The following is a 14,296-nucleotide window of genomic DNA, read 5'->3' as shown; positions in this document are numbered from 1 at the left end:
AACATTGGTTTCATCTCAGCAGATAATTCATCTGTATCTGATCCTAGATGTCCTGCTAATCAGAGCCCCATCTAGGGGCTGGGATGTCAGGATGCTAACTGCACATTCTGGAAACTCAAAGCTTCATTGATAGCTTGCCGAATAGCCAACAACTTCATTGTTAACATGACGAATAGCTGAATGTCATTCTAGGCACAGTTCAGGAAGGATCCTTTTCTGATCGAGAGAAGTGGAATAGGATTATGAGAATAACATGGGACATCTGCTCAGATTTTTCAAAGCACTGCTTTAGACTAGTGCATTTCCTGGATACGGTGATTGCTGATAATGTTTATGATATCTCCAGAGTGAATGATCAATAGAAGTACCAAAATCTTTTAATGAAATGCCTAACTTTCTTGACTCTTAAGAGAGCATTTTCAGCCATGAAGGCTGCAATGCCAGGAATTAATAGCCTAAAATAAGAGATCTCTGCACAAAATGAGAGCAATTTACTTAACTCTACAGAAATATTTGTGGGGGGAATAAAGGAGTTTCCTGCTTACATGTACAACTAATTTCATCTCTGAAATTCATATAAGGCTGTTAAGGTAGCAGCAGGGCTGTATTTTCTGTCCCCATGTTAGGACAGTCCCCATGTCAGGACAAGCACATAAAGGGTTTCCTCTACATATGTAAATTTAGGACACTGCCCAAGTTTGAGGCCTTTGTTTACAAAGTTTCCAGCCTGATGCAATAAGTCTTACAGGGAAAGGCAGAAGAAGAAGAAACAAATACTTAACCAGAGAGTAAGCTATTTGACCCCTGCAGAATTGAAAAGAGAAAGCAAAATGGCAGCCATATAAGGAAACAAAATTGAATTATTCAGCTATAGCAATTTACTTGTGGCAGTCTAATAAAAAAACATTCACTGTTGTCCAGTCCTAGTGTTGTATTTCTTTAACCCAGTTAAAGTTATTGTTGGCCCAAATGGTGTTCCTCTTTCATGCCTAGTTCACAGAAAACTGCCAAAAGAGAAGAGGGAATTGTAGGGGTTGGCCAGAAAGGGATTGGAAGATACAAAGGTAAATGGGGAAGGGTTTTTGGGATACAAAAGGAAGGAGTCCTTAATCAAGGCTTGAGAGCAGAACCAACTACAAAAAAATGAGGACCATGACTTGCCTTTTATATACACTTGGATTTATGGCATGCAGAACTTTTTTTGTAGCAGGAATTCCTTTGCATATTAGGCCACACACCACTGATGTAGCCAATCGTCCTGGAGCTTCCAGTAGGTCCTGTACTAAGAGCCCTGTAAGCTCTTGGAGGATTGGCTACATCAGGAGTGTGTGGCCTAATATGCAAAGGAGTTCCTGCTACAAAAAAGCCCTGATGGCATTCATAGGCAAAATAATGCTATAGGCCAAAACTGGTTGAGAACTAGAATCCATAATGGCATTGGGCCCAGACTTCAGGGTCTTGCTGCTATTGGTGAAATTTGGCTTGCACAGTACTGATAAAACTTTAGGATATGAGATATCATTAATGAAAGGGTCAGAATGTAAGTGGCCATTGGCTAATTCAAACTAGTTATGGGGGGGTACCTGTAGGTGATGGAGAAAGAAGGAGTGTCTGGTTGCTTGTTGGACAGTTGTGGTAGTTGTGCCTCTTGACTAGATGACATTGGCTAGCAGATTGACTGATGACCCTTCCTGGGCTCTTGATTGAATTTCTAGAAGAAAGCTACATTGTAATAGTGAAGGAGATTCTGACATCCTCTGTCCTGCAATGACCCTTGGTCATTGATCATGGCCAGGATGTGGAGTTGCTAGAGGATCACACAAAAGAGCCTTGAATTGATTAATGTGTCTCTGGAATTCTCAAGTAGGCAGGCTACTTTCTCTTGAAAGTGCCTGGGGAAATACATTCCTGGATCGAGAGTCCCTGCCTTGATATCAAAATATGATTTCATCCAAGCCTCCAACTTTGCAAGATAAAATGATCTTGGGGTACACAAAGACATGGGTCTCAGTGGTTGGGGGGTCAAGGGGCAACTGTAGAAACCCTTCTGCTCCTCCTTATGCAGGCACAAAGCTACCTATTCACAGTAGGATTCTTGTGAGGAAATCCATATGTCCAGACACTTTTGAGAAAATTTACCTACCTCCCTGTCAGGCAAAGGCAGGCTTTGCCTGGGTGCTGCTTGGAAGGCAGTGGTCAGATAGGTAAGGAAGAATGAGGTTAAAACAGATGGCAGTGATGCAGCTTGAAAAACAGATTCTATGGGAGGAGTTGCTGTACCAATTTTGAATGACGTACCCTTGAAATTGATGGATTATGGCTAGAGAAGCAGGATGACGGTATTGCTAGGAATGCATTTTTCTGGTTAAATCTTTCTCTGAAGTGGCACATTCCCCAGGATCCAGTTGATCTGGCCATACTGATCCATGCTTCTGTAACCCTAAGGCTACTGCAACTCATTTTGCATAGGGCTGTCCTTGCAGAAAAATTGCTCCACTTAGAAGGTGGGATTAGGGGGAACTGTTTCTGGGTTAAATTCAAGATGCTACTTTCAGCCTTTAAAACACTATATGGCCTAGGATTTGCATACTCACTGAGCAGCCTTTCTCTTACCAGTCAATGAGAATTGGCTTCTCCTCCCTGCAGAATACTGACCGTCCCCTCTGCGAGGGAAGTAGGATCTGTGGCAGCTCCAATGAGGGCTTTTTCAGTGATGGCCTCACTTCAATTGAACAGGTTGCCCAAAGAAATGAGGGCTATAACATCTCAGCTACACCTTAGGAAAAGATGCAAAACATAACTTTTAAAAAGTCTTTTAGGGGAGGGACGGTGGCTCAGTGGTTGAGCATCTGCTTGGGAAGCAGAAGGTCCCAGGTTCAATCCCTGGCATCTCCAAAAAATAGGTGTGAAAGGCAAATACGTGTGAAAAACCTCAGCTTGAGACCCTGGAGAGCCGCTGCCAGTCTGAGAAGACAATACTGACTTTGATGGACCAAGGGTCTGATTCAGTATAAGGCAGCTTCATATGTTCATATGTCTTTGGCTACATTTATGAGGTTTTACTCTTATTTATGAAGCTGTATTTAACCTTTGGTTTAAACTATTAGTTAGAAATTGTTTTGACCAACAGGCAAGCTTTGATACTTAGATGTGGGTCACAACAATTCCAGGGCAAATATAAAGATGGAGAAATTCTTTCCAGGAAGTTTAGGGTAGATACATGATGGTAACATTGCACCATTACCGCTCCCAGGTTAAAGAAAAAAGTCTGATAGAGGTTCCTTCAAAAGCATAAAGAAAAGGGTATTTTAAAATTCTACTGCTGGAGAAATAATTTTTTTTTAAACCGCTGCTTAAATTATAATGGGGAATTGGCATGCTTTATCGCAGCCTGCTCACACAAAGCTGCCTTATACTGAATCAGAGCATTAGTCTGTTAAAGCCAGTATTGCCAGCTCTTGACTGACAGCAGTTCTCCAAGGTCTCAGGTAGAGAGGTCTTCCACATCACCTGGTTCTTTTTTTATATTGAGCTGCCAGGGATGACACCATCTGCATGTGAAGCAGATGGTAGAAACTGGGAGTTCCATAATGATCCCCCCAAAATTAGCTAGCTATCAAATAAAGGCACCTATTAATATAAATGATATGTGAATCAGCAAATCAAAATGGAAAGTCACCTTTATGCCACTAGATGTTTGCCCTTAAGCTGGCAGTTGTTGAATTTCTGACCAAGTTATCCATGCATTTAGAAGTCTATGTTGATGTAATTCTTTCATTTCTAGCTAAATCAGCCTTGCTGTACTTAAACATTGAGTCCATTTATTTCAAGTGATGGCAGAAAGATTTCTAGTAAGCAGTGCTGTTTTTTTACCACTGGGAGGAGTAAAAACACATTGGAGCAGTTGAAAGGCAGAACTGCTGTTTGAATTAATTTAAATTAAAGCTTGCAAACCAAAATTATCATTAGAAGTTTTGCTTATCTGTGAAAAACTATATAGCACATTGTCTTCCTGTTCAGTATAACTGAATTTTCTTCTTATACTTGCCACCTTCTCTAGAAATATTTAAAGGGGGGATGGCACTTAAAAATATGACTACTGGATAAAAGTTTGGCATCAGCTGGATAAGTGGTGACAGTTGTAATTCCTTCATTCAGAAATGATGTCTAAAGTACTGAAGAAAATAAGCCTAAATGTTTCCTTCTGAATTCAGCATTGAAGGTTTCTACCTATTCTGGTTTTTGTTTGGTGCCATTCCTAATATTAGCTTCCATTCCTGTGACTCTGTATCTCTCTTTGGGTTGCTACTCACAATAAGACTTTAAAAGCCTTTTTGTTTGCTTTCAAAGTCCTCTACACTTTCAGTTTATCTTTTTTAATCTTTGCCACAGGTTGGCATTGCGCACACCTTTGTGTAGGCTATACCAAGAAGTGGAGACATTTAGATACCGAGCTATTTCTGATACATGGTTGACTGTCAATCGAATGGAGCAGTGCCGGACTGAATATCGAGGAGCATTGTTGTGGATGAAAGACGTGTCTCAGGAACTGGATCCTGATCTTTACAAACAGATGGAGAAGTTTAGGAAGGTATGAAGTTTCAGCAATTTCCTGGATGGCAATACTTGGTGACAATAATAGAGCATGTTCTGGATACCTCTAAGAAAGATATAATTGAGCAGGCAGCACTGTGATATTAATCACAAATTTCTTTTTCCATGTGGCAAGGTATTGGTTCATGTGGCATAGAACATATTATTCATCCATGAAAGGTAATAGTGAGAAATTGTTTCCTAAGTATCTGACTCAAACTAGATATGACTTTTAAAAACCTACATAATTCCTGCCCCCTCCCCTTACAAAAAGCATAGCAAGTAAGCATCTCTTCAGGGTCCCAGGGAAAGGGAGACAGATTTCTTACTAGGCTTATTCCAGTCTCAGAGCCCTTTTCCCCCTGGTGCTTCTGTCCGATTTTGCACAAGCTGCCACGGGGCTGTGACTTGCCCCACCTCTTTCCCATGGCAAGCAGAAACTGGTTTTCAGAGGATCTTGCTTGCTGCAGGAAAGAAGCAGGGCAAGTCGCAGGCCCGCAGCAGCTTGTGCGAAATTGGACAGAAGCTCCAAGGGGAAAAGGGCTCCCAGACTGGAACAAGCGTAATGTGAAATCAGTCGGGGTTTGAGCAGTCAGTGATGTCCTGTGCAGACTTTTGATAGCAGGCTGATATTTTCTTTAGCAGAGTTTGGTTTTTTTATCCAGTTGCAACAACTCTTCAAAACCTTCCATTGTTTGGGATTCCTAAGTCTCAACTCAGCAGGTGCAGGCTCCTGGATAACAGTTTGGGGGTAGTTTCAAAGGGTATCCATGCAACAGAAAAGTAGAGCCTTAAAGACTAACAAGATGTTGGGAGCATAAGCTTTCAAGAAACAAAATTCCTTTTACCAGATACCAGTTGGGGGGTTAGGTTGGGGGGGGGCGGGGTTTGAAAATGAGGCCTCATCAACTGAATGGAAATAGAAAAAGCATAAAGGAAGAATGCAGAGGGTGGGGAGGGTAGAGAAGTAGTTCTTGTTCAGTTTTGAGGGGAGATCTCCATAGTTTACATGTTGCGGCATCTGTATTCAGACACTTCAAAAATATTTTTGATTTTCATGCTTACGTGACCGAAATCTGAACTGTATCACTGAAGTGTAGTGTTGAAAACATTGATGCAGTTTTCAGTTACAGATTAGAAGTATGAATTAGAAGTATCATTAGCATTTTAAAAACATCTGCATAGTGCTTATCCAGTGTGCCTGAAGTATTTTTTTTCCCCTTCTGGTCATAGAAAATTCATGAAAATAAAGCATTTGGTTGCAAGCCTAGATCTTATGTTAAATTTTATTAGTAGAAAAACATTGAAAAAATATAATTTATGCTTGTTTTTTCAATAAATAAACAGAAAACAAATAAGTGAGAGAAGATACATATGAAACTTCCATGAATCTATGGAAACATATGAAACTATGGAGGTTTGGGGGAAAGAAAAACATTTTTAAAGCCTTGTGAGCCCATAAGTACAACTAGTTGGCTGTGTGTATAGTGGGGGAAGGTCAGAGGATTTGCAGCTAGAGCAATAAGGAAGTTGTCTGGTGTAACTTGATGCCGCTGGTCTATAGCTGTGTGTGTAGATCACTGAGAGTGTTGAAAATGTTAAGAGGAGGCCACATGTTTCATTCACAGGGGGGATCTTTTTAACTCTTGACCTTACTAACTAGAATGGCCAGTACCCCCAAAAAAGGTTTGAAACATTACAGTGTTGGGCTTTAGAGTGTGTAGCATTTGTTGTGTAGCTTACCTTTAGAACTGGCTACACAAAAAGTCACCAGCTCGAATGTCCTGTGATTTTGAATTGGCTAACTGCAGTCCAGAAACCAAATGTTGCTGGTGAATCCTTTAGCATTAGAGGGTGTCTGCATTACTTCATGGTTGAAATATTGGGGGGGGGGGTGCTCATGTGTGGTACTTGATGAGAATGAGCAGATCCATGTTCAGATTTCTGCAGTTTTGAAAAGACAAGAGGCACTGCTTTTATTCTTCTTAAGTGCAAATCTGTTATGTACCACTGTGTGGCAGTATTTTACTGAATTATTTGGGCTTGTTATAGGATAAGGGAGACTGAGTCTTTGTTCAGGAGATAATTGTGCATGTACTCGGAGAACAAAATCTGTAATAGCCATGCCTACTATTAATCTTGCTAAACTTAGTTTCATAGTTCTTGATATAAGCCAAGTAAGATATTACTAGAATATTATTTTTAACAGGAGTATTCATAACGGGTTTGTCTTCTAAATGTAACTAATGGTTTTATTCAAAGCACTGGGCTAGAAGGGGAAAAATTAGCTGGCATTCCTTGTCTGCTCTCAAGATTAATGCACACACTATTGTAAATGTAGACAACTACCTGGCCTAAGGTACGATGCATCAAAGTACTTTTATTTGAGCGGGTGTCAGTATTTCTAACTCTTTGGTGGAGTTCCCCCAATAAATTATTACAAAACCCGAAGCTAGTTCTGAACATATAGTTACAGATAGAGTTTTTCATGTTTTGGGAGTATAAAAGAGAGGACAAGTTTCATAAATTGAAAAGGTATTAATTAAAAAAAACTATTTTGAAAGTCTGCTCCATTTGGAGTTAGTAAGTCAGCACTAGTGTGTTTGTACCACTTCCGCAGTGACTTCTGAGATGATTTTAACATTGTTGTGTTCAACTACTTTATTGCCCAGCAAGCAGTATCTCTGTTTGCATGGCACTAGTGTCATGGTGTTTGTTCCCATCTTGATAACCAAAAAACAGCTTACAGTGCTGTTGCAGAAATCAAGAACCATATCTAACCCACTCTGCCACAGGATGTTGCCACATTTCGGACTTCTGTTAAATGTTATATGTCAACTGCAGTCCATGCAATTAAGATGTTTAGCAAGAATGAGTTATCAGAAACAAGCATCTCATTTTAAGAAGTGGAAAATGGATCTGCTAATTCTCATCATGTATCTAATTGATTGGACTATAAAAAAGTTATGATGGGTTTGCACACAGGTATTCCAGAGGTGCTTTTTGGATTATAAGTAAACAGTCTTTTTGTTCTAATACATTTGGTTCTCTGCCTTGCCTTTGCTGTGCCAAATCAGAAGAAACAAATATTCTGTGCAGTTTTGATCTTTGTTCTGTCCACAAACCTATTAGTCTCATCTTCTCAGCTAACCTATATTTTGTTTTAGATATGAAGGGGGGGAGGAGACCAGGGTTGCCAGGTCCTACCTCACTGCTGGCTGGGGGATTCTGGAGCTGCTCCAGAAGGCTTGTGAAGTGAAGTGCACAAGGCATGATGATGTCACTCAGAAGCGGCATCATTGTGTTGCTGACATTGCACGTGACACTCTATGTTTTGGGCAAAACCTTTATGGCTTTTTGGCTGCAAACCCATAGAATTTGTCCAAAAAACCCAGCGTCACCGCATGATGTCAGCAACATGACATCACTTTCAAGTGATGTCATTGTGTCAGGGATGTCACACAATTTATTTATTTATTTTCGCATATATATCCCGCCCTCCCCGCCGAAGCATGACAACCATTTTTGGGGGGGTGGGGGGGGGGGTTAGGGTTCCTCCAAAACCAGCTGGCTGGTGGCATGTAGAAGTCCCGAAGACCAAGGGATCCCCTGGCCAGACTGAGGTCTGGCAATCCTAGGGGCAACTATCCTTACAATTAAACATTTCCTGAATTATGGCTTTTATTAGAGCAGTAATTCCATGCTTGTTGTCTTATTAGGCTGATGAGAACGTGGGAGCTGCCTTTCTGTATGCATACTGAACACTTGTTTCTTAATGGGGTGGGGGGATCATTTGCTCTCTGTGCTTTTATTTTCACTGTCTCCTTCTAATATTTGGACTTTAATCAAGTCAGATATGGTAGGCTTCCTGTTGATTGAGGATAGCTGGCAGATGGAGGTTTGTTGATCCAGCAGAGCTGCCATCAGTCAGGTATGCAGGATAGAAAGGGAATATTGGCTTATTTTCTTAATGATAAATTCACTCTCTCCCATTTCTTCAATTAGGCAACCATTTTGTTAGCAAAGTAATGAAATTCTTAGAGTGTGTATACCAGTAGACATTACTTTAAGTTATCCTGACAGACCACAGCTCTCAGTGTGCCACTGTTCTTTTGGTGCAAGTGAATAATTTAGTTTCAGAAACATAATTCAGCATCCCGAGGATCTTGGCTTTTGTAAATCCTGAAGACTGGAAATAGGTTTGAAAAAATGCCTTGCAGAATCCCAGAAGTCTGGGGAAAGTTGAAGAAGGTGAAGGCTTAAGTTCCCCACATGGCACCATAGTCATGTTCTGTGGTTAGAAGAAGAATAAATGGGCAAAGTAAGCAAATACATGCAAATACTTATAATTTATGTAAGTTGTAAAATTCATCTTTTCGCCATGCAGAATTTAAGGCTTTAGCACACAGTATATACAGCAATAAAAATCATTCACCACAGGAATGGCCCGTATGTGTACATAATACATTTTACTTACGTTAAAACTAGGATAGAAGTGTCATGACTTTCAAGTAGGCTTATACTGTGGCACGTCTTCTTTAACACATTAAACCCTAGGCCAGAAGAGGAAGAATGTGTACATCATTTAAAAGGATGTCTCTTGGTATCTCTTTGAACCTCCGTTTTTTCTTTACATATTTGCATTTTTACTAGAAAGTTGCAGTTACATGCAAAACTGTTGTGGGTGGATTCTAAGGCTCATTCTCTTAGTGCAAGCAGCATTTCTGCTTGCCCTAAATTTGTAAATTTCCTCCTCCCTCTGCAGGAGAAAAATTGCAAGGAGCATTGAGACCTGCAAGAAGGGGAGATAAGTTGCTTAGGATATACCCAGTGGCTTCACCTTCAAGTATTATGGACAAGGAATTTTTATAAAGTGCTTTGTTTCCCTGCTTGTTCCTTTTTTTTTTTTTTTTTAATGGCATTCCCTTTGGAAAGCTAATTTTACAGCTGTTGCTTAGCTGCAACAATGCAGGGTTTTTTTTTTAACAGGGTTTAGCTTGAACCAGAGCACATCTCTGTAGTGTGCTTTCCATGCCAAAACTTGCGAAAATGACTGAGGCTAGTGTACTTTGGTTACATCATGAGAAGGCAAGACACTAGAAAAGACAATAATGGAAGGAAAAGTTGAAGGCAGCAGAAAAAGATGAAGACCCAGTATGAGATGGATTAACTTAATAAAGGAAGGCACGCCTTCAGTGAGCAAGGCTGTTAATAGGACATTTTAGATTCATAGCATTGCCATAGGTTTGAAGCATCTGCATGGCACATAACACACTGAGTGCTCTGTTAAATGAAGCTTGCACAGAAGCAAATTCCTTCTGTGATGAAATATATTTCACCACAAGTATCTGGGTACAACTTTGCAAGCTGCATTCTGGGAATGCTCGGAAACAAACCTAAACCTAACATCACAGTAGCTGAAAAGCTGCAGAACAAGTTTTCCTTCTGAATTCCAGTTCACAAAGGAGCAGGCCGTCGGTTCATATTTTGATGGAATAACTTAGCAGAACAAAAGATCTTCTTCGTGGTCTCTGTGCATTCACACTCATGGGATAGTGCGCCTGCGCCGATCCCCGAATCGGTATCTGAAAAAGCCCGGGATTTTTCCGCGCTCGGCGCCAATGAGCATGCGCAAGCGACCCACTGCGCATGCCCACCAGCGCCCGCGCGGCAATCCCGCCAGTTCCTTTCTGACCGCTGCGCTGAGAGGTTTACCTTTCCGTTTCCCCGGTCGGTGAGAAGTTTTTTGGCTTCGCCTTTTCTTCTCGTTCTAGCCCGTTTACCGTTGTTGTTTAGTAGTTAGTTGTAGTTCATAGTTGTTAGTTAGTTAGTTAGAAAAAAAAAAAAGCGTTTTGTGTTCGCCCGCCTGACGGCCCTTCGGGGCGCTTCGCCCGCGCTTTTCCCCCACTCCTCTTTTTCTCTCTCAGATTGTTCTGGGGAGTTTTTTTGCGGCTACTTTCTATGGAAAGTCGCTGGGGGTTTTTCAAACGCTGTCGTGCGTGTGGGAAGAAGATCGCCCCTCCAGACGGTCATTCCCTGTGTCTACTGTGCCTGGGAGAGGCCCACCGAGTAGACTCGTGTCCGCATTGTCTCCGCTTTTCGAAGCAGACGAGGAAGAACCGGGCGGCTCGATTATCTGCAGCACTGATCGAATCGGCGCTTACACCCCATCGACCGATGGAGGTATCGGCACCGAAGTCGTCCGAAACCCCGGCCCTGGAGCTCGCATCGGCCGATGCGGCTCCGATACGGACTTTGGACTCACCGGAAGAGCGTGGCTCCACGAAACGCTCCCTTGAGGGCGCGGTGGATACGCCCGCTAAAAAGCGCCAGGAGGATTCGGGGACCCGACCTCCGAAAAAGTCGAAGGAGAAGCGAAAGCGACCCCGCACTCCTTCCCTATCGGGCGGTGCGTCGACATCGACGTCGGCAAAACCTCCGAAAAAACCTCGGACGCCTCCGCGCCGTAGCCCAGCTGACCAGCAGCGCCTGTCGGCGTCGGAACAAGAGCCGGAAATCGACTTAACCCAACGGTCTTCATCTTCGGGCTCCCGTCGTCGCTCCGAAAGCGAATCGACCTCGGAGGTTGATGCGTCGGCACCGGTGATCGACCCACCATTCAAGCCTCGAGTCAGGCGAGACACATTCTATCCTCCTCAACGCTTCCCGATACCACCGTGGGAGCAACGCAGGTGGCAGCCTCCCTACTCCCGGTACGAGACCTGTCGTTGGTACCCGGACGACTACCACGATTGGGAGCAAGCATCCCAATTTTCATCGGTGTCGAGGGTATCCCATCGGTCTCGGAAGGCCTCTGCGTCGGCGTCGGTTCCCCCGGATCGACAGTTGGTTCCGGTAGATGTGGATCGAAGACCACCGATCCTTCCACCGCGAGAATCGACCCCGATGCTCTCGGAGCACTCCACACACAAGGACTCCTCGTCGTCGGAGTCGGAGAGTGAAGTCCAGGGATTGGAGCCTTCACCGGGTTCCCAGACGGCCGAGGATCTTCCGATCTCGCCGTCGGAGGATCTGAAGTCCTATGGGGACCTTGTGAAGCGGATTGCCGCCACCCTCAAGCTGCCTGTGACGCAACCGGAGCCAGTAGTGGACGACAATGTGTTCGATATAATGCAAAGGAACACATCCACTGCGGTTGCCCTGCCAGTGACCAAGGTGATCCTCCAGGTGGTCAAAGAGCCTTGGGCGCGACCCTCCTCGACGCCGGTCTCATCGAAACGGCTGGACCATATGTATAGGGTCCAAGAGACTGGGGCTGAGTTCTTGTTCACCCATCCGCGCCCGAACTCGGTGGTCGTCTCCTCCTCTTCGAAGGCAAGGAAGGTCCACTCCTCCCCACCGGACAAAGAAGGGAGGAAGATTGATGGAATGGGCCGCAAGGTCTACTCCGCGGGGGCACTCGGCATAAAGGTGTCTAACTATGCCGCCTGCATGGCTAGATATCAGTATGCCGTGTGGGAACAACTTTCCCCCTTCCTTTCCTCGTTAACTGAGGAAAAGAGGGCTGCTGCAACCAGGCTACAAAAAGAAGGTCTCGCTGTGGCCAGACAACAACTGGCCGCAGCAAAACATATGGTTGAAGCCTCGGCCAAACAGATTACGTCTGCAGTCTGTATCCGACGGCACTCCTGGCTCAGGTCTACCACGCTCCACCAGGACACTAAGACCTTCATCGAAGATCTGCCGTTCGAGGGTGACGGGCTCTTCAGCACCACAACTGACTCGGCGCTGCAAGAGTTCGACAAGAGTGTTAAAACCTCTAAGAACTTGGGTGTCCAATCTGCTCCTAAGGCTTCCAAATCCAAGCAATGGTCCAAACCCTGGACCAAGAAGCCTTATCAGAAGTTCTCTCCTGAGCAATGGCGTCCTCGCCCTGCCCAGTCTGAGCGATCACCCTACTCGGGTAACGGCAGGAACCGTTATGGATCACAACCGCCCAGCAAGTCGAAGGGGGTTCGCTCCCAGAAGCAGGGGGTTTGACTTCTTCCAAGCACGCGTCGTCGTCCCCGTTGGGAATTCATCCATCCGCCTACGCCCTTTCCTGCCTGCCTGGGAGTTGATCTCCACAGACAGGTGGGCTCTGTCCATCATAGAAGAGGGCTACAAAATAGAGTTTGTTCAGACCCCAAACCAGTCCGTGGTAGTCACCACTCCCCCTTCCCCACCTCTGCTGGCGGAGGTGAACAACCTCCTACAGAAACAAGCCATAGAGGTAGTTCCACCGGAGGCCAGGACGGGAGGCTTCTACTCCCGGTACTTTCTGGTTCCCAAAAGGGACGGGGGCCTAAGGCCTATCATGGACCTTCGGAGTCTGAACAAATTTATTCTGTACCAGAAGTTCAGAATGGCTACGCTGCAAACGATCCTGCCCCTCATCAATCAGGGAGACTGGATGGCGACCCTGGACCTCAAGGATGCTTATTTTCATGTCAGCATCCATCCCGAGTTCAGGCGTTTCCTACGGTTTGCAGTGGGTGCTCGTCACTTCCAATTCAGGCCCCTGCCGTTTGGACTGTCTACTGCTCCTCGGGTGTTCACGAAGCTGATGAGTGTGGTGGCTGCCCATCTTCGTCTGCAGGGAGTCGTTGTCTTCCCATACATCGACGACTGGCTTCTTGTGGCGAAGTCGAGGGAGAGTCTAACAACCCACATCGCTACCACTCTGCGTCTTCTTGGCACCCTGGGGCTGCAAGTCAACCTGGAGAAATCCCATCTCACTCCCTCAAAGACAGTTCAATTCATAGGGGCTCTGTTGGACACTCAACAACATCGAGCGTTCCTCCCTTCGCAGAGAGCGAAGGACATCATCAATCTGGTGCAGCTACTTCAAAGGCGGCGGTGGGGCACGGCTCAGCAGCTCCAGCGGATGCTGGGGTTGATGGCCGCGACGACAAGCGTGCTACGTTTCGCAAGACTGCACATGAGAGGCCTACAGATTTGGTTCTTGCGCCACTTTCGGCCTCTCAGAGACTCACCTCGAAAGAGGTTCACCATTCCACCCGGGACTCCCCGCTCCCTGCAATGGTGGGGAACAGAGAGCAACATCCGTCAAGGGGCCCCTTTTCATCTGCCGACCCCTACAGTAACCATCGCTACCGATGCCTCCATGTGGGGGTGGGGAGCCCACCTGGAGGAGCTGTGTGTGGGAGGCAAGTGGCCACCGAAACTGAGCCGGTGCCATATAAACTACCTAGAACTGCTAGCAGTTCACTTTGCCCTTCGATCGTTCCGTCCACTGCTGGTGGGACAGACTGTGGCATTGCTTACGGACAATACCACTGCCCTGTGCTATATAAACAGACAGGGGGGGACAGTGTCTCGCAGGCTATGCTCGCTGGCGATGGATCTCTGGGAGGAGTGTCTCCAGTGGGACATTTTTGTAAAAGCTACACATCTGCCGGGGGTCCTCAACATACAGGCGGACTCTCTCAGCAGGGGTGGAGCCTCCCCACACGAATGGGAACTGCAATGGAGGTTCCTAGAGCCGGTGTTCCAACTCTGGGGCTACCCACAGCTGGATGCTTTCGCCACAGCGCAGAACAAGAAGTGCCCATTGTTCTGTGCCAGGGGAGGTGCGGATCCGGCTTCCTTGGGAGACGGACTTCTACTTCGGTGGGAGGGCTGGTTCCTGTACATGTTCCCGCCCTTACCTTTGCTAACGAGGGTGGTCCACAAGTTAGTG

At 45.2% G+C, this 14,296-nt stretch overlaps 1 protein-coding gene across 8 annotated transcripts in view; it reads left to right on the top strand.

Moving 5' to 3' along the window:
• Window positions 1–14,296, top strand: part of ICA1 (islet cell autoantigen 1) — a 92,992-nt gene that overhangs the window by 21,783 nt on the left and 56,913 nt on the right. For all 8 annotated transcript variants that reach the window (XM_060248574.1, XM_060248571.1, XM_060248567.1 and 5 more), the window contains exon 6: window positions 4,393–4,591. In XM_060248574.1, the coding sequence (XP_060104557.1) occupies window positions 4,393–4,591 (199 nt within the window). The remainder of the gene's footprint in view (window positions 1–4,392; window positions 4,592–14,296) is intronic.

Source organism: Heteronotia binoei, chromosome 10 (genome assembly GCF_032191835.1).
Source record: "Heteronotia binoei isolate CCM8104 ecotype False Entrance Well chromosome 10, APGP_CSIRO_Hbin_v1, whole genome shotgun sequence".
NCBI classification, from domain to species: domain Eukaryota; kingdom Metazoa; phylum Chordata; class Lepidosauria; order Squamata; family Gekkonidae; genus Heteronotia; species Heteronotia binoei.
Note: the sequence above shows the minus strand (reverse complement) of the source record. Positions and strands in the feature narration are given on the sequence as shown.